The 18,242-nt window shown below is 48.5% G+C and overlaps 2 protein-coding genes across 55 annotated transcripts in view; both read right to left on the bottom strand.

Moving 5' to 3' along the window:
* The window catches only part of CFAP53 (cilia and flagella associated protein 53), a 37,555-nt gene extending 33,132 nt beyond the window's left edge, over positions 1–4,423 (bottom strand). For 4 of the 5 annotated variants that reach the window (XR_006778195.2, XM_045790088.2, XM_087869829.1 and 1 more), the window contains exon 1: positions 3,393–4,423. Coding sequence is in view for 4 of the 5 variants with exons in the window: in XM_045790088.2 (XP_045646044.2) it covers positions 3,393–3,743 (351 nt within the window). In the remaining variant the exon portion in view is untranslated. Of the gene's footprint in view, positions 1–1,079 lie in introns of all 5 variants that reach the window. The other variant, XM_045790090.2, reaches the window with a different exon arrangement.
* Positions 4,424–4,563: 140 nt separating this feature from the next.
* Positions 4,564–18,038, bottom strand: MBD1 (methyl-CpG binding domain protein 1). 50 transcript variants are annotated; one of them, XR_015727657.1, is made up of 18 exons: positions 17,871–18,038; positions 16,331–16,465; positions 13,799–13,913; positions 13,542–13,708; positions 13,375–13,457; positions 13,175–13,215; positions 12,669–12,815; positions 12,436–12,612; positions 12,184–12,258; positions 11,932–12,051; positions 11,780–11,848; positions 11,035–11,202; positions 10,376–10,675; positions 10,145–10,282; positions 9,670–9,804; positions 9,522–9,583; positions 6,301–6,595; positions 4,564–5,231 (listed from the first exon to the last, which is right to left on the bottom strand). XR_015727657.1 is itself a non-coding variant. In XM_087869814.1 (18 exons), the coding sequence occupies exons 2-17, from the start codon at positions 16,438–16,440 to the stop codon at positions 8,316–8,318; spliced, it is 1,947 nt and encodes a 648-aa protein (XP_087725940.1). In that variant the 5' UTR covers positions 16,441–16,465; positions 17,871–18,003; the 3' UTR covers positions 6,452–6,588; positions 8,284–8,315. The 50 variants fall into 50 exon arrangements, 24 of the variants coding, with proteins under 24 accessions (XP_087725937.1, XP_087725940.1, XP_087725939.1 ...); XR_006778193.2 differs by having other exon boundaries at positions 12,436–12,564; positions 17,871–18,037; XR_015727634.1 differs by having other exon boundaries at positions 4,564–4,840; positions 17,871–18,003.
* Positions 18,039–18,242: the final 204 nt, after the last annotated feature.

Below are 18,242 nucleotides of genomic sequence, written 5' to 3'. Positions count from 1 at the left end.
TAATTCCTGACCTTCATCTTGCCCCCCACTATCTCACACTGTTTCTCAGGGGTAGACAACATAGTTACCATCAAAATACTTTCAACTAGAAGAGACTACTATCTCTAAGTATATAGGATATATACAATGAGTTGTGACAATAAAAAAACCATCTACTGAGAAGGAAGGAAGGGAGGGAGGGAAGGGAAAAAAGGAAAAGAGAAAAGGGGAAAAAACTGATAGTAAAGCTTTCTTATTTCTCTTGTGCCCAGTTTAATGCAAGGGCAGTACTCCTGAGATTTGGGGATAATTTGAATTTCTACATATTTTTATACAAATTTCCATTAAAAAGTTGGAAACACACCATTTTGAATACATATTGATAAATTTAATAAAATCACGTGGACAATCTTTCTTATTACTGTATTCCTAGCATTGAGAATAATGCCTTACCACTGTTGGTTCTCAGTGTGACGGAAGGAAGGAAAGAAGGGAGGGAGGTAGGGAGGAAAGGAGGGAGGAAGGAAAAATTTCTGGGTAAGCTTGATGCAATTTCTGCTCCTCCGGGGGCCACCATGAAATCCACTGTCTTGAGCTTTGTATTTTCAGCCAGTTTTATCAAGTCAACCTTAGGTGAATAGTGAGACTCCAGGATGCTGATTTACAAGTAACAAAATTCTTAACTCATATGGCAGAAAGTCAATCTGATAATTTACACTTAGAACAATCACTGTCAGGATTACCAAAATACTACTGTTAAGTCTTGGTAAATGAGTCTCCTGGGAAAAGAAAATCATTTGTAGATAGCTTGATGAAGATTCAGGGTTCAAGGTACACATACAGGTACCTAGATTTAGTTGAACAAGATAAGACAGGTCTGAGGTGGGTTGGAGACAGATGATATTGAGGGTTATATCATGGTAGGTAGCTAATCCATATCAGAATTATTTAGAGCTTAGAGCCACTTAACTAACAAACTACTGTTCTCTAGTATGTATGGCATTTTGTGAATGAAGACTCAGTGATAATGAAGTGGAAAAGGGTCAAGACTACACCTTGTTCAGGATACACACAGGAATTCAGGCTCCCAGTAGACTTACAGGCTGAGGACCAAGCACCAAGGTCATCAAGAACCAATTGTCTTGAGTTGTCAGAGCAGGAACCTGGTTCTGAGGTACATTTTGACTGAAAAGGTGAATGAGGGTGAAGGGTGGTGAGAAACACCCTGAGCAGTAGCCAGGGGTCAGGAAGCCCTTCAAGGCTTAGGGTATTAGAGGGCCCAGTGTTGGAGGAGTAAGATTTGAACTGGAGTTCTCTTACAACACGGTGATACCAATCCATGCACGGTCTCAGCATTACTCAAAATCCATACTGTTTAGCAGAAATATAACGTAAAACAGATCCATAGTTTAACATTTTCTAGTAGCTGCATTTTAGAAAGTAAAAAGAAACAGAAAGTTAATTTTAATAATATGTTTTATTTAACCAATATATTCAAAATATTGTCATTTCAACATGTGACTCTAGGCACATTTCAAGTGCTCAAAAGCCATGTATGGCTAGTGGCTATCATATTGGACACTGCAACTCTAAACCATGCTAAAGGCAGGAGAACATAGGATTTAATCACTACCTTGTGTTTCCAAGGTCACTGAAGACTCTGTCACTGTAACGTGTTAAATTACAGTTTCTAATGATAGAGTTTACAGTTTATATGTCTTAAAGAACAATGTTTTACAGTCTAAGTTTGATTCTGGCCTCTACCCATTACAACTGTGTGATTTTAAACAAGGTACTTAATCTCTTTGAATCTGTTTTCTTACCTTTCAAAATGAGCAAAATAAATGTGCTCCTAAAAAACTATTTTGAGAATTAAATAAGTGGGTCCCTAAGCAGCACTCACCACATAACTGCTCCTTTATTTCTCTGTTACTTCAGACATTACATCATTTATTGCTTTCTCCTGGAGGAATTGTTTAGCATCAAGTCTCATCTCTGGTGGCTTTAATTCTTCCCCCACCGCAACGCTGCAATCTCTAACATCCATACTTCTTACCACACTCTGACATCTGAGATGCACAATGCTGACTTTTCCCTTTTCCTCTTTATTCTTCTATAAGCTCAAAGTATTCAATCGGCCTGCTTCTCTGGTTTGGTGGTAATTTTTTTTTCATGTTCCTTATTGGTTCCCAACACAACTAATGGCACTTGAACAATAGCCCAGCCCCTGAGCTCTGTGTTGGGATACAGAACCCAAAGATCAGTTTCTGTTCCTTATGAAATCTGTCTATAATTACCACCTTGAACCCTACAGTCTGTGGAAGCCTCCAATCTACTCATTTCCAGACCCAGAACCTACAGTCCTTGGACCCAGAGAAGAGAGGGCAGGTCTGTAAGTGGACTGAGAATTGCTATGTGCACTGTGGTGCATAATAAAACTGCATCCTTCGTTATTCCTGATATTTCTTCCATAAAGTACCATCATAGACAGTATAGCACATGATTATCTACCGTGTTAGCCTTTAATGGTTTTACACATGAACAAATTGTTTCTGCAATTAGATAATAAGCAACAGGAAGGCAGGGATCAGACTTTTAATGAAGAATAAACTTCCCAGGGTCATTGTATTTACCCCCAAATCTGCCACAGTGCTGTGGACACAGCAGGGGCTCAAGTAATACCTCTATAATTGCCTAATCACACATGAAGGTTTTCTAGCCTGTAGAAACTAGTTGGTAAGAACAAAGGAATCTAGGTGCATAGACCAAGTGTCTGGGGTTCTGAGAAACACCCATCAAATTCTGCAGTACACAGCATTCTCCTGGCCTCCGACCACCACCCCAGCCTTAGAGACAACCAACAGTCCTATTGCCAGGCCTGCAGGGACACTTCTGTTACAGTTGAGTTGGCACAGGAAGGGCACTATAACTGCTCACAACCCCTCACAGCCCAATCCTCCTTCCTCATACGATTTCCCTGGAATGCAGGACCAGCCCAAGATCATACAGCTGAATCACCACTAGCCCAGACCCGAGATCCTGCCCTGCCCCAGCCCAGCACTTCTGTGACAGCCACGCCACATCACAAGGGGTCAGACCTCCTTTGGGTGTCTTGGAGACTGAAAACTCTCAGTATCCCAAGTGGTGATTCTACAAATACGTAATCTAAATATAACTGGTGCGAGGTGGGGGTGGGGGTGAAGGGGTGGAAGGGTGGAGGGTGAGGGGTTGAGGAACAGAGTACAGGAATTAGGTGAAAGGCCTTATTTTTCCCTCTTTCAAAATTCAACCCACTGCACAAAGCATCTGCTCCCCTTGAGAGATCCGCGGCTGGGGCCAGGTTGGGCTCGGCTAGGCCTGGAGTGCAGGGAGATGCAGAAAGCAGTAGGGTCCCGCACACATCCCGTGCTTACCACGATCACCACTTTGGGAGTGGGGCCCTTAACCTCCCGCTGTACGATGCCAAATCGCTGGCTGTACATTTTCGAATCCCTCGGGATGGGGGCGGCGCCCGCCGCGGTTTCCCAATAGTGAAGACCTGCGGGACCAGCTTCCGCAATGCAGAGGTCTGGTTGCCATGGTGCGCCCTGCACGGCGAGGGGCAAGTGGGAGGGGCCGAAGTCGGGCCCGTCACCATGGTGACCATTGACGCCGGTGCTCGCAACTTCCTCCCGGAGCCGAGGAGCTGAGTCTGCGCTGTCCTCACCCGGCCCTTGGCCAGGCCTCCGGCGACCTCGACCTCGCTCCCTTCCTCTAGGGTTCATCAGAATAGCAGAAATAAGCCTCCTTAACCCGAAGTGAAGGCGAAGATCTAATTACATTCCAATTGACTTTGCTATTTATATCCTGTAATCAGCCTAAAAGCATGAGAAAAGTTAGTGGATATTGTGTGGGAAGGCTAAATTTTGCGGGCATTTCTAGGTGAATCTTGATGATGGTAATAATCGTCACAGGACAACCACCTCGTTTTGTGTACTTCTTTACAGTAATTTGCAAGGTATTTTCACACATAAAACCTGTGGGTCCCACAAATATCTTAGAGGGTTGATGGAACGGCAGGTATTATTATCCTCACTTTCCAGCTAAGACAAGGCTTAGAGAGCCTGTCTTGTTAGCCCACCCAAACCAGTAATGATAAATCTGTTACTAATAAAATCTTCCTACTGCACTGGGCAGAAAACAGAAAACAGAGCTGACTCTAGGGTACCCTAGGATGGGGGACAGATCAGATGGGCTAAGAGGGCAATGACATGACCTGGCTAGGCAAATCTGAGGTACGATTCAAAGTAAACCAGGGTCAGGACATGAATGGGAAGCACAGGTAATGAGGCCCTGAGAATCCCTATCGGAGGAAGGGGAACAGGCAACACAGCTCAGGGAACCTAGAAAGAGCCCTACGCACAGGCGGAGCCCACGGCTGTACTTCTGGTCAAGTGCAAGGTAGTAGTAACTAAAAGCCAATTAAGAATGACACTTTGGTACTCTCCTAAAGTGGGGGCGAGCACAGAACACTAGAGCATAGAAAAAACTCGGAACCTAGTCATCACTGACATCTAACAATAACCAAAATACAACCACTGTGTATACCGTCGCAAGGTCGCAATTTACTGTAAATTAGCATTCCTTAATCATTTGTAATCCACCCACTTCGGATTTTGTATGCGGTACGTTTCTAGATTTGGATTCCATTTCCTGAATTGCTGGTTCATCTTTTCAGCCACAAAATAATGTCTCTTTTTTCTCTTTTTAATAATCTCTTTTAATAATTCTCATTTTGTCTTTTTTCTCCTATAAGGCTTCTTCTTTCAATTGCAGTTCGGTAAAATACTCATTTTCATTTACTGCTAAGAGTTTACGTAGCCTGAAACAAATAAAAAAGAAAGAAATTAGAGGTCGTCTCGGTTCCCTGGACAGACTCCTGAGGGTCAGTTCCTTGATCTTCGAGTCCCACGGGCGAGTGGCCCGCCGGTTGGTATGGGTGGAACCACCCCTCACACCACACCCTTGGGAAAGAAGGGAGGCAATGAAAAGGCCCTCAGTCAGGCGCGGGGTTTGGGAAAAGCAGCAGAAATACAGGAGAGCCCATCGGGCGCCCCAGAGGTCGTACAGCCCGTAGGATACTGTCGAAATGAGTTCGGCGACATTTTGCTGCCCTCGAATGTCCCAGCGTCGGTCCAGAGCTCGTCGTGCTGCACCCTCAACCTGGGCGCGCCCCGTAACTTAACTCCGGTTCGGTTTTGCCTGTTTTACCACTACGTGAAGAAGAAAAGTCGGCTTTCCTCCCAGCCCGGCCAAGGACTGGTGTCTCGGCCGGGCGGAGGCCACGCCCCCGGGGCCGCCCCGGCCAGGGGTGAGGGGCTGCGTCTCCCGAGAGCGGTGGTGGGATAACCGTGGCCCCGGCGCCCCCTGGCGGGCCTATTCGGAGGGGGGAGGGGCCGGGACCAGCGCCCCGGACGGTGAGCCTCCGCCTTCAGCCAAGACCCAAGGCCTAGAGAAGTGATTGGCCCAAGGTTCTTAGACAGAACCTGACCTTGATCTTGCCACCCACCATCCCACTTTCTCAGAGTCAACACTGTTACCACCGTCAAGACACTTCCCAAAGAAACACTAAATATATGAAACAGTAAACGGGACAATAAAAATCATTTTAAAATAATTTTAAAATAGAACAGCTCAGAGATAGAAACTATTTATATTATTTCCAATTCCTATTGTGCCCCAACAAGGTTCACGCAAGGGCTGTCCTCCCGACAGTTTCCTGAATTCTATATTTTCACCATTAAATTCCATGATAAAGTTGGATATCCATTCACCATTTGTAATACATACTGACGTATTTAATAAAATTGCATGGACTATATCTTTTTCATTCCTGTATCCCAGTTATCAAGTACAGTGCCTACCATGGGCCAGGTTCTCATTACTTGAATGACACAAAAATAGCCGAGACCAGCCAGCTTTTTTCTGGGTGGGCTTGACAGTATTTCTGTACTTGCTGGGGTCACCATGAAATCCATGGTCTTCAGCTTTGCATTTCCAGCAACGTAGCTTTATCAAGTTATCCTCAGGTGAGCAGTGAGACCCTTGGGAGCTGATTCATGGCAGGGTGGCTTTGTAATGTGTCACCTTGACTAGGCTACGTTTCCCAGAACTCCCTTCCCCGTATGCTTCCGGTTAGGATGGGCCACAAGAGACATTTTGCATGGTAATTGGAGGACAGAAGTGAAGCAGCAGCATACTGTTTTTACACTCGGAAGGTTGGTGCAGGCGCACCAGGCACTGTTGCAGTTCACACATGTTGCCACTTATCTGCTGGCTCACCTCGTTGGTGTGGGGCAGCAGTCAGGCCTGCAGCCAGGCCTGCAGCTGCTCCACTTTCCCTGGGATCTTCCTTCAGCTTCTCTAATTCCTGGGCCAGATGAGTATTTAACTCTGTGATGAAGGGCACCAGCTTCTTCTGCAGGACACCCACATCATCGAAGTTGGAGGTGGTGAGACACTGACATGGGTTCTAGGCCATCCTCGCCGGTTCCAGCTCTTGCTCGTGCGCGCCAAAGTGTCCTCCGTCTCCCACACTTTACATCCATCTTCCCTTCCCGATTGCCTGCCCTGCAGACTTCAAGCTCCAGCATTAGATGCAAAGACAACAGCCTTACAGAGACTGTTTAATCAGCTCCCACTACTGCATAAGCTCAAATCCCTATTAAGTCCCTTAAAATAAACATATATATATATATATACACATACACACACATATATATACATATATATATAATCTTTACATTAGTGGTGCTGCTTTTCTGATTGTACTGTGATACACACTGTAACCAGACTCTTAGGAATCTGAATGCCAATCAAATAAATCTCATTTAGGACATCACAGAATACTAGGTTTGGGTGGCTGGGTCCCAGGGAGAACAAAACAATACCAGAAAATTACCCAGTCTTGTCTCTGGCTCAAGAAGATAAAGCAAAGGAAGGGGCAGAGGAGGGTAGCAGAAAGCGTTAACAGTAGGGAAATGTCTAATCTACATCTGAATTATCTAAAGCTGCAGGGCTGGGACTAGAATGAGGCAGGGAAGATACAAAGGCTACAAAATTTAAGGAGGCATGCACTCAGTCACAGCCCTGAAAAGCCGGCTATGTAATGAACCACAGGTCTAAACTTTTTGGCACTTTATGAAGAAGTGGAAAGTGAGGCAGGACTGAGTCAAGACTGGCCCTTATACAGGTCTTGAAGCAGGAACTCAGGTTCCTAGTAGAGAGGGGCCAAGGGCAAAAACCAATAACAAAAGTCATCAAGGGGCAGGGGAGGCAAGTTGTCAGCAAAGATGAGCCAGGCCGACAGCTCTACTTCTGAAGACTGCTTTGGCTGAGGAGAATGAGGGCAATAAGCAAAATGGACAGTGACCCCTGGGGAAGGACGTCCTTTAGTGTTTGAGGAATATTATGCAACACCCAAGGCCTCAGAAGAATACAGTCTCTTGAAGGCATGGGTGCTGTGACAAGGTGACCAAATCCACACAGCCTTGGTACTCCCTAAACCACGCTAGAGGCAACAGTGTAAGCGACTTGTTCTGTTTAAGGTAATCCACTTTGTTTTCAAGGTCACTGGAAACTTCTGTTACTAAAATATTACACATTATCGGATATAGGATTACAGCTTACAGTTCGGTGGCTTAAAGAAGATGGTTTTTACAACCTGGGTTTTTTTTTTCTAGGCTTACTGATACTAGCTGACACTGGACAAGTTATTTAATTTCTTTGAATCTGTTTTCCCATATGCAAAAATGGGCAAAAATCATTGTCTTCCTGAAGATTGGAGGACTAAACAAATTGTATCAGTAGGAGGAACTAACCAAAAAGCAGTTTCTTTCCTCATTTATTCATATTACATTTTCCAATGCTGTCTCTCTGACGAAATGGAAATGTTCAGAAACGCTGCCAGGTCTCATCCAGAAGCCACTGAAAAATTATTTATGCAGATGGCTTGTATAGGCTGTTTTTAGTGGCTTTTACATCCCCTCTGCACCCCAGATCCCCCACCTGTAATATCCACACTTCTTATCAACAGTCAAGCTCCTGGGATTTGCACCAGTTGGAGCAGATGCAACAACTTTCTATTCTTTCTCTTCCTTTCCTGCTTACTTCCTCTATAAGCTCAAAGTACTGAACAGGCCTGCTTCTCTGGTTTGGTGGTAGGTTTTTCCAGTTCCTATTGAATCCTACATAAGCCCCTCAGTCTACGGTCCCAGCCTCTGAGTAGATCAGTGTTCTCTCATAAAGCCAGTCTGTAAATATCACCTTGAATCCTACAGTCTGCAGAAGCCTCCAGTCTACTGCTTTCTAGCTCCAGGTTTTTTAAGGTCCTTGGACCTAGAGAAGAGGGAGCAGGTCTGTATGTTGAATGAAGTTCGCTCTTTGCAAAAATGGAGCATCACAAAACCATTTCCTAGTATTCTGTGCCCACCACCCATTTCCCCATAATTATCCCTTATCTCTCTTCTCACTTTTACAATATTCCATTATAAACAAGATAACACATCATTACCTTCTCTGTTAATATGTAATGACTTCACACATAAGGAAACTGTTTCCTCACTTAGATGGTAAGTTCCCTGAAGGCAGGAATCCCCCTCTCCTGAAGGATAAGCCTTCCACTTCACCACTGTACCTTTCACACTGCAGAGTACCCAGCAGGTACTCCATCAGTACCTCTGTAATTGCCTAAGGCAGATGAAGGAGTTTCTGGCCTGCACAAACTAGTTTGTGGGAACAAAGGAATCCAGGTGCCTAGGCCAACAGTTTATATTGCCTGTGTCTGGGGCTGTGTGCACAGCCTGTGAACATTCTGCAGAAGTAGCATTCCCCTGTCCTCCTACCACCAGCCCTGTCCTTAGGGGCAGCTATCCTTCATCCTATTGCCAGGCCTGCAGGGACAGTTCTATGGAGCAGCGAAAACTGTTAATAACCTCAATAGGCTCAGGAAAGGCTCAAGAAACACAGCCCAACCCCATCCACAAAGGATGTTCTAGGAGGTAGAGGACTAACCTGAGATTGCACAATTGCACGTGGACCCAGATCAGAGCCATCTCAGGGCCCAGATCTCCTGCCCACCCATCACTGTCCAGCCCACCTGTCCTCTCTTGGAGACTCGAGAGGCCTTCAAGACCCCAAATGATGATTCTCTGAATAAGAATTTATTAAACTTGACCCCTTCTGGATTTTCTTAGGAAGATGTGGACCACACTTTTACCTTTTCCTTTCAAATCTCATTGCAGGGCATCAAGTCCTCACCCTCCACTGACCCCTGTCCCTCCACCGCCCCCACCCACACACACACCCAAGGAAACCCCTGACCTGAACCCCAGGAGAAGTCTCTAGGGTCCTGCACATAACCCCTCATTGATCATGATCCACACAGTGATATGAGCTTTTACCTCCCACTGCATGATACCAAACTGCTGACTCTACTTTTAAAACTCAGGGCCCACATCTGACCAGCACCAACCCCATACCACCCCTCACTGTGCGGGGCACACCTTGGCAACCAGACTGCTGTGTCCCGGAGGCGGGTTCCACCCAGGCTGAAAATCTCCGTGATCTGGGGAAGAATTAATATCATGGGTCATCATGGCCAATGGGACTAAAGTGGGGTCAGGGCAGGGTGAAGTATCCCCCAGCACTGACCACGGGTGTGCCAGCCCCTCCTGCCTCCTCCTCTGGGGCCGAGTCGGAGGCGGAGTCATCCTTGCTCTCTTCTTCCTTGTCCTCCTCAGGGTCCAGTGGCTCTTGTTTCACAGGTGGCAGGGCTGGGTCTACTGCCTGGGAGAGGTGGGAAACAGGCAGCAGTCAGAAGGGCAGGGTTGGCCTGAGGAAAGAGTCTCTTATCAGCCAACCTGTCAATGTGCTGACAAATCCCACTTCCATCACACTTCAGCCCAGAAAATCTCTCTCTCAGCCTACAAACCTTTCCCATTCCTCAGAGAATTCCATTTTTGTGTTAGCTGGACAGCAAAGCAGGCAAAGTTAGTTGCCTGGGGAAGGTGGGGCATGTGTCAGACAGGTGGGGTAATTTTATGGTGAGGCTGCAATCAGTACATTATTGCTCTGCTCAAAGAACCACCATCACTCTGCTCACAGACCACCCATCACTGACCCCCACCTTGCTGGGGCAGCCAGACAGCAATACAGGAGAAGTCAGGATGGCTGTGCCCGGTGTCCAGTCTTCCTGGGCATCCGCCTTCTCTTGCTTCACCTGGGGTAAGGCCACAACCCAACTCAGGCCAGGGCACTGGGCCTCCTGTGTGAAGGAGGATTGCGGCAGACTTGGTCCCAGCTTCCTGGCACAAGGCTGGGTAGGGCTGGGAAGGGCAGGATAAGATGGGACCCTCACCTGCAACAGGGCTTCTGTGGAAGCTGCAGCAGGGCCAGGCACCTGCACAGGACTGCTTGCACCTTCCCGTAAGAACACAAGGTCGGTGCCAGGTGGGGGTAGCACAAAGCCACTGCCTGTTTCCTGTTTCACTGGAGTCTGGGCACGGCCTGATCGGGCTGTGGGTGTGGTCAAGGAGGCCTTCAGTATCTGGCCCAGACGGGGCCGTCGAGCAGAGCCAGGTCTCTTTCGACGAGAGTAAGGTGGGGGCGGCCCTGCCCCATCCTCAGATCCTGCCCAGACACTAGGCAGCAGCCGCTTCTGAAGAAAGACAGGGTGTTATGGCCACCTGGTGCAGTAACCAACTCTACCATCCTGTCCTGAACAATCTGCCTGCTAATCCCTCTTAGTTCCAGCACAGGACCCGCTTACATAGGAGGCCCATATCACTGAGCCTGCTGGTCTCCTGTTAGCAATGCCAGTGCCACCCAGATTCTTCATTTGCCCCAGCACAATGTTCGCTAATCTTTGGCTGAACCTACTGCCCTGCCCACTCTTCTGAAGATGTACAACCCATCGGGCCTGCCCCACAGCCCTACCAGCCCTACCCACCACTCCCAGGCACTGGAGGGCCCTGGATCAACTCATCCCACCCGCCTAACCCTTCCTGCCCCACCCACCATGGCAAACTGCAGGCATTGGCGCCAACGACACTTCTGGCGCTTCTGGTTGCTGCCCCCAAATTTGGGCTTGTCACAGCAGAAGTCGCAGTGACCACAGTCCATCCGGCGTAGGCAGGCTGCACAGGCCCCACACTTGCGGTTCTGCCGACGGTTCGTGTAAGGCTGCTGGGGGATGGGCAAAAAGAGGGTGCTATTACTGGCACTGATCCAATGCTACTCCTGTTGCTCCTTCACTAGCCTCATGAGAGGGAACCAGCTGTGCACTGGTCTCAGTCACACCTCAGCATGTGTTAGTCCAACACCAGGCACTATCACTGTACCAGATAGTGCCCGAAACCACTGGGATTATGACTGCTCCAACACAGTATCCATCACGTCGCCTGCCAGACCAGTGGCTACCAAAACAAAGTCTTTGACCTCCAACTCTAGCAGAATTTTGCTGACCCTCTATAGCTGCCTCTATCGTGCCTGCTGTATCTGCTCAACCTATGTGAACTCCCTTCGCTATACTGACTTTTCCTCTCTTAGCCCCACCAGAGCACTGATTCATCTGACATTAAGTACTGTTGCTGCACCTGTTGATCCATGTTAGTCCCTCCCCCATTATCTGCTCACCCCACACGAGTACCCATTACTGTGTCTTGCTATTCCCCTATTAGGCCCATTGCAGCAGCTGCTTCTTTGGGCTTAACCCAGTGCCCTGGGAGGTCTAGGCTTGTCCAAGTAGGGTGGGGCCACTCACTAGCTCGTCCTCGTCTACACAGTAATAGATGAACTCGGCAGGTGGCGAGGGGGCCAGGGCTCTGGGGTGCTGCAGAAGCAAATGGGGTGGGGTCAGGGCAGGTACTGGGTAAGGTTAAGATTGTGCCTTCCCCCTGCCCACCAGGGCCTCACCAGCTCTGGGGACTCTGGAGGCTGTGATGGGGGAACTGGAGGCAGTGGCTGGGTTCGCGGGGGGCGCCGCCGGGCAGCCATCTTGGAGTCGCAGCCTCCCCTGCGGCGGCTACGCTTACCCTGGGAGAAAGCCAGAAGAGTAGCTTAGGCTTGGTGGCACCAGGCAGACAAAGGACCCCGACCCCCACCTCCAAGAGGAGTGCGGAAAGCATGCATGGGACAAGCAGGCAGAGTGTGGGGTGCAGCACTCACAGCAGGGGGAGCCACAGCTAGGGGAGGGCGTCGTTGACATCGCTGATGGTGGCGACGGAGACGGTGGGCAAGGTGCTGGCAGATAGGGGCAGGCAGGTGGGACCAGGGAGTTGAGTACGGGGTGAAGGAGAAAAGAAGACATGAGGTGGGCAAGGCTGGGAGGAAGCAGCAGCAGCAGTAGCAACTTTAACCCCAGAATGAGTTCTGCCCCAGCCCTGGCCCCAACAGCTCTGCCCCTCCGGCCAAACTCACCCGTAAGCAGCGCCTCTGGACACACCTCCACTGGCGCCTGAGACCAGGGCGGGGAGGGCGAAGGCAGACTCGACAACGGCCACAGTCCTCTCGGGTCTGACAGCCCCGGCATACTCCACACCCTCGGCTCTGTTGGGGGGATGGGAGGGGGCAGAGGCAGGATGCATGGGGCCAGGGCTATGAGAGCCAGGGGCTACGGTGAGCCTTGGGCCCACCCCACCCGCCCAACTCACCCTTTCCACAATCCGCAGGCACCGTCTCTGCTCACACTTGCAGAACAGCCCCGAGGCCACATCATGGGGCAACTGCAGAAGGCAGGTGGAGCAGGCCCCGCAGTCCTCGGTTACCCGGCAGGCCGCGCACTCCCCGCAGCCCACACGCTGCCAGGAATGGGTGGGGCGAGGTCACAGGCCCAGACACAGTAGCTCCAGGTGCACTGCCCCTTACAGGTCTATTATCAGCCCCCACTGCCATGTCTAGTAGTCCACCACTTGCCTCATTACTGTATCTGACAACTGCTGAGTAGATGCCATCAGAGGCCATCTCCAATGTCTACCAGTACCCTGTTAACCTCATCGCTGAATCTATTGACACCCCATTAACCCATTACTGTCTGCTAGCCCCCTACAAAATGACTGACACCCTGTGGATCCATCACCATTCCTTCAGACCCTCCACAAGCCCCCATCACATCCTGCTCCCACCACATACTTGTGAGGAGGAGGCAGGTCGTGCTTACCTTAAACATCCTTTGCTCCCGGTTGAAAGCAATTCTCTGCGCTGGAGAGGGAAAAAGAGAAGTGGACAAGAAGCATCAGATATCTAACCTCACCCACTGCCACTGCCCTGACATCCACCATTCAACCTCCAGCCCGATAGTGGTGTCCTGACATCAAACCTGCTCCACTCCTGTCTCCCCGGGCCCCGGGAGCCACTCACCTCGGCAGTCCTTGCATAATGTCTTGAGCCGCTGTCTTCGGGTACCATCTCCTGAGAAGCTGATTCCACAGTTCTCACAGCACCTGCGATGGGAAACATGGGTGTGGGGCTCTGAGTGCACCCCCAACAATCCTCACCCTCTTGGCTCACTTTAGGCCAACACTCACCCAGGTGCAGGGAGTGAAGTTGGGGCTGTGTTGGCATCAGCCTTGGTCTCATCTCCTGGGGCCTCCCTTCTGACCTCACCCTTCTGGGGTCCAACCTGACGTTTCCGAGTCTTGGCTGGCCGTGAAGGCTTCTTCCGCTTCCTGCTAGGGACAGCTATGGGCTGGGGCTGCAGATGAGAGGGAAGAAGGAAGAGATCAGTAGGTAGGTGTTAGATGGCTCAGTCACCCCTCCCTGGGTACCCCACACTGTGTAGTACCTTAGGGGCTGGATAGCACAGAATGCCTTGTTTGAAGTCGAAGAGGGTGAGGTCGCACGCAGGGCCCAGGTATCGGGTCAGCTCAACTTTGCTTCGGATCCTGTCTCCTGTGGGGCTAGGGATGGGCCAGGATGGGTTGGTACCTGGGTGAAGCCATGGTCACTCCACCCACACAACCCTCCCACTGGGCTGGTGAATAGGCCTGCAGGGCTGGCAAGGGATATAGGAGGCAATTGGGATTGGCATGTAAGCCCTGACCAGGTCTTACCCCAACTAAGCCTGCATAGCAGAAATATAAAAGGTGTATAAATAGCAGCACATATGCAAATATAAATAAGTAAAATAAACATAAATACACATATATGTACTTGACATACACTACTAGTTGTAGTCTATGTAAATAAAAATAAATATACATGGAAAAAACCAGGTAGAAATTCCAGAAATATCAGAAATACTGTTATGTACTAAATATATAAAAAAGCGAAAAAGAAAAACTGTTTAAAAATATACAAATAAATGAGCACACAAACATATATATAAATACGCGCGTAAACAAACAAATGCAACTACATACAAAACAAAGTAGGAATAACTGATACTGAAAGAGAATACTCCACAGGTCTCTAGCACTTCTGCATGTCTTGCAAGAAGGCACTGATAGTCCTTTGTTGTGAACTATCTTTTCAAGGATGTCTGTACAACAAACAGCCTTGGAAGATAAGAGATAAGTTCTCCTTCCAGAGCAAAAGGAAGGCATCCTTATTATTCTAACATTATAAAAAGATTGGATTCCTTAAGTTCAGGGTTCCTTTCCTACAACCCAATACATGGGCAGATGCTAGTTAGCCCTCTTCAGGTCACCATATGGGAACTGGAGTTCGGGGAACTGACACGAAAATAATGACATTCTGGATACTGCTGCTGCTGTGAGTAATAAACTATCTTTCATCTCTGACCCAGGAGTCTTGTATATCCTACCAGAATCCACAAAATTGTGACATACTTGTTATCTTGCCCTAATTAGGATAAAACCTCCAATCTTTTATGGTTCTGGATGACGGCACTTAAAAGTATAAATTTTGACAGTTTCACGCGAATTGTGAATATGTGGATAAACGTACAACTAAATATGAACAACTGTATTTATGATTTTACTATATTCCTCCAGGAAAATAGCAACTTAGAGACAAAAAAAAGTTCAGGAACAGTGCAGTAAATTCAGTAACTCTATCACTAATATATCCGAAAATACCTTGGATCCTTAAATGTAAATGGCGTATAAACACGTATATTCACGTATTAATAGCCGATTCTCATTCGTAGTATGTCATATAAAGTCACGTTAAACACCAAATTAGTGAATATAGTAGACCTCTGCTCCTAGTGAAACTACAGGTTAGCTTCCTGAGAGCCTCAGGTGACATTTCTGTCAACCAATCTATAACCTTGTTTTATGTATGGCCTTTGAATGATTTAAAGCCAGGAGCTTTGGAGTATTGTTATATAGGTACTTTTACCAAGGTCTGTGTAAAATAAACCAGTCTCATCAGTTTTGAAAACCTATTCTACGTGACACTTTTCCCACGTAACACTTAACAGGTATTTTTAAAATTCCTCTGCAAACTCTCGATCTGCAGAACTACCTTCTATGCAAATTTAACATTTTTCACCACGTATCACCTTTTGAAACATGTGAGCCAGTCAGCACTAGCTAAGATAGGTTTAACATTTCCCTAACCAGGGGTAACACAACTGTCAATGTCCCTGGCTTTCAGGCTCTCATGCTGCCTGCTACACTTTATTGTACTGGTCATTATCTTAGGGATCTTTAAATTTAGCCCTTTTCCTACCTTTTCCTTAGCTTCATTATGTACTACAGATGTTACTTTAGCATTTTCCAGAAATTGGAAGTTGGACAAATTGGAAAATTTCCTTTTCTTTTTCTAGATGTACCACATTCTTGATTCATTAACACTGCACTCACACCTAACAGAACTACAACTCACACCCCAAATTTATATTTAATGTGTATTTTCTCCTTGTAGCATATCACATTTTTTCTCCTTACAGCCCATCACAGACTTCTTGCACTTAGAACACTAGACAGCACTTCAGCACTATGCTGGGGGCCATTCTAAATACCAAAATCACCAATAAAAAGTACAAAAATGTGAAAAACATGGCACTAAGTAAACAACGAAAAGGACACTTAATTACAGTAAAAGAACTGAAATAAGAAGGCCTCATTCAACCTCAGCTGGGAATGCATGTATCCAGCAACTTAAATTTTTTGCTGTTTTGTGCAGGTCTATGAAACACCACGAAAGTACAGGGAGTATAGACTTTAGGTTTAAGAATACAAATTCTAGAAAGCAGACAAATTTGCAAATATGGAATCTACAAATAATAACAATCAACTATATATGCGTGATTTTAACCCACCCACAAAAATCAACCACATCCCCTGATTTCACCCTGCTTAACCAGGCTCAGCCCTACCCATGACTCTGTCCAAAACCCACCCAGTACCTCTGGTAATAGGTGTCTGAGCGTCCACAGGTGGCACCTGACTTTCGAAAGACCTCACGGCGCTTCCAGCCAGGGCCCAAGGCTGGGCAGTCCAGCCAGTCCTCAGCCATGGGAGCCACGGGAAGGAGCAGCGGCCTGCAACGTGGAGGGGGCAATGAGGAAAACTGAGGCTCTAGGAGAGGACAGGTTGTGCCCTAGCTCCACAAACTGCTAATATTTATTAATGCTTGTCCAAGACCTGGTACCTACCACAGGCAACTGGCCAATGTAAGAGAAAATCCCCCTTCCCACCTCATTCTTCCCTGTCCTGGGCCCAGAAGTTTGTCATTCCTCCCTCTTCCTGACTTGGCAGCCCCATCTTCAATTTAAGAGTCCCCATCCTCAACCCAAAGACCTTCATTCCTTACTCAATGTTCTGATTCCTGACTCTTCCCCAACACTTCTCCCCTCCGCCAATCTAGGAATCTTTCATTCCTCCCAGGAGACACTCTGTCTTTAACCTACTGGTCCCTACTCCTCCCCCTTTGTCACCCTGAAACCTCCATACTCCCCATCCTCAGCCTGAGAGGTCCTATTTTTCTCATCATCAGCCGAGAGGCCCCCATTCTGCTCATCCTCAGACCAAGCTCCCAGTACTCTACCTCAATGTTCTGACCTCCCATTCACTCTCTTCATTGACCCAGGAGTCCCCAATTTCTCTTTCAGTCTTTTAGCCCTCCCATTCCTTTCCTTTCTGATGTCCTCTTATCATGCTACCTCAGTGCTATGGCCTTAATTTCCTCTGTGTCCTCTGCCAGAGAGCCCCCAGCTTCTCCATCTCTTTATCCTAAACAGCCCCTCAGCCCTTCTGTTCCTCAGCCTGAACGCCTCCTCCTCCCTTATTTTCTTTGTCAGTGTTCTGAGCCACAAGCCCTCACCAATCTCAGTCCCCAAACTTCCTTATTCCTCTCGTTTTCAGCTAAAAAGTTTCTTAATTCCTTCCCTTCCGTGTCCTTTATCCTCCATTCCTCTCATCACCCCGAGATACCCTGATTTCTCCCCCTCAGCTTTCTGAACCCTTCAATCTTCCCCGTTTTTGTCCCAAGATCATGCCTTCCCTAACTCAGCATTCAAAACCCCACTATTTCTTCTCGTTCTCCATATGAGTCCCCGTTGCTCCTTTTCAGCATCCCAATGTCCCCATTTCTTCCCGTCATCAACCTGAGACCCCCCTCATGTCTCCCACTCAGCGTTCTGAACCCTCATTTCTCTCCTTAATCTGAGAGGCACCGAGATCTCCCCTCGGCGTTCGGATCCTTCCCCATCCCTCTGAGTCCCCGTCCAGACTCCCGACACGTTCACCTGTCAGCGCTGTGAGCCCCATTCCTCCCCGTCCTCAGGCAAAACCTTCCCATTCCTCCCCTTCGATATTCCGACGCCGCCATTCCTCCCACTCATCGGCCTGAGGGCCCTTCATTCCTCTCCCTCAGCGTTCTGAGCCTCAATTCTTCCCCATCCTACGCCTGAGCGCTCTCCATTTCCACCCCCACAACTGTCTCACCAGCTCGGCACCGGGCCGGTAGCTTCCGCCGCTCTAGGTCCGCGGACCCATGGCGAGGGTCCCGCCTGTGACTCCCGCCTTGCCCTGCTCTTCTTCCTCCTCCGCAGACGCTTCCTCTGAAGCGGTAGCTGTCGCTGCCGCGGCCGTTCGTTGCTCCCGGAACCGGAAACCCACTGCCCGCCTCTAGGGCCCCGCCCCCAGCAAGACGCTTGCGCGCCAATGCCTCTCCAGTGCTTGCCCTTAGTGGGGAGGACCCCGCGCCTGCGTGTTCAGTCCCACAGCGGCGCGCGCCTCTTGTCCGGGACCAACGGCGCTTGCGCCCTGACGTCCAACTACGGCTCCCGCCCCTATCGGAGACCTGCGGCACCGGAG

This window comes from Ursus americanus, chromosome 19, assembly GCF_024610735.1.
Source record: "Ursus americanus isolate L20-20 chromosome 19, mUrsAme1.1.p, whole genome shotgun sequence".
NCBI classification, from domain to species: domain Eukaryota; kingdom Metazoa; phylum Chordata; class Mammalia; order Carnivora; family Ursidae; genus Ursus; species Ursus americanus.
The sequence above is the reverse complement of the archived record's forward strand: the minus strand, read 5'-3'. Positions and strand labels throughout refer to the sequence as shown.

Coding starts and splice junctions, on each gene's coding strand:
- MBD1 (XM_087869810.1), bottom strand. CDS start 16,440: ATGGCTGAGGACTGGCTGGACTGCCCAGCCTTGGGCCCTGGCTGGAAG. Junction 13,458..13,541: donor ACTTCACTCCCTGCACCTGG/GTGAGTGTTGGC, acceptor TTCCCATCGCAG/GTGCTGTGAGAACTGTGGAA. Junction 11,203..11,779: donor GTGTAGACGAGGACGAGCTA/GTGAGTGGCCCC, acceptor CCCATCCCCCAG/CAGCCTTACACGAACCGTCG.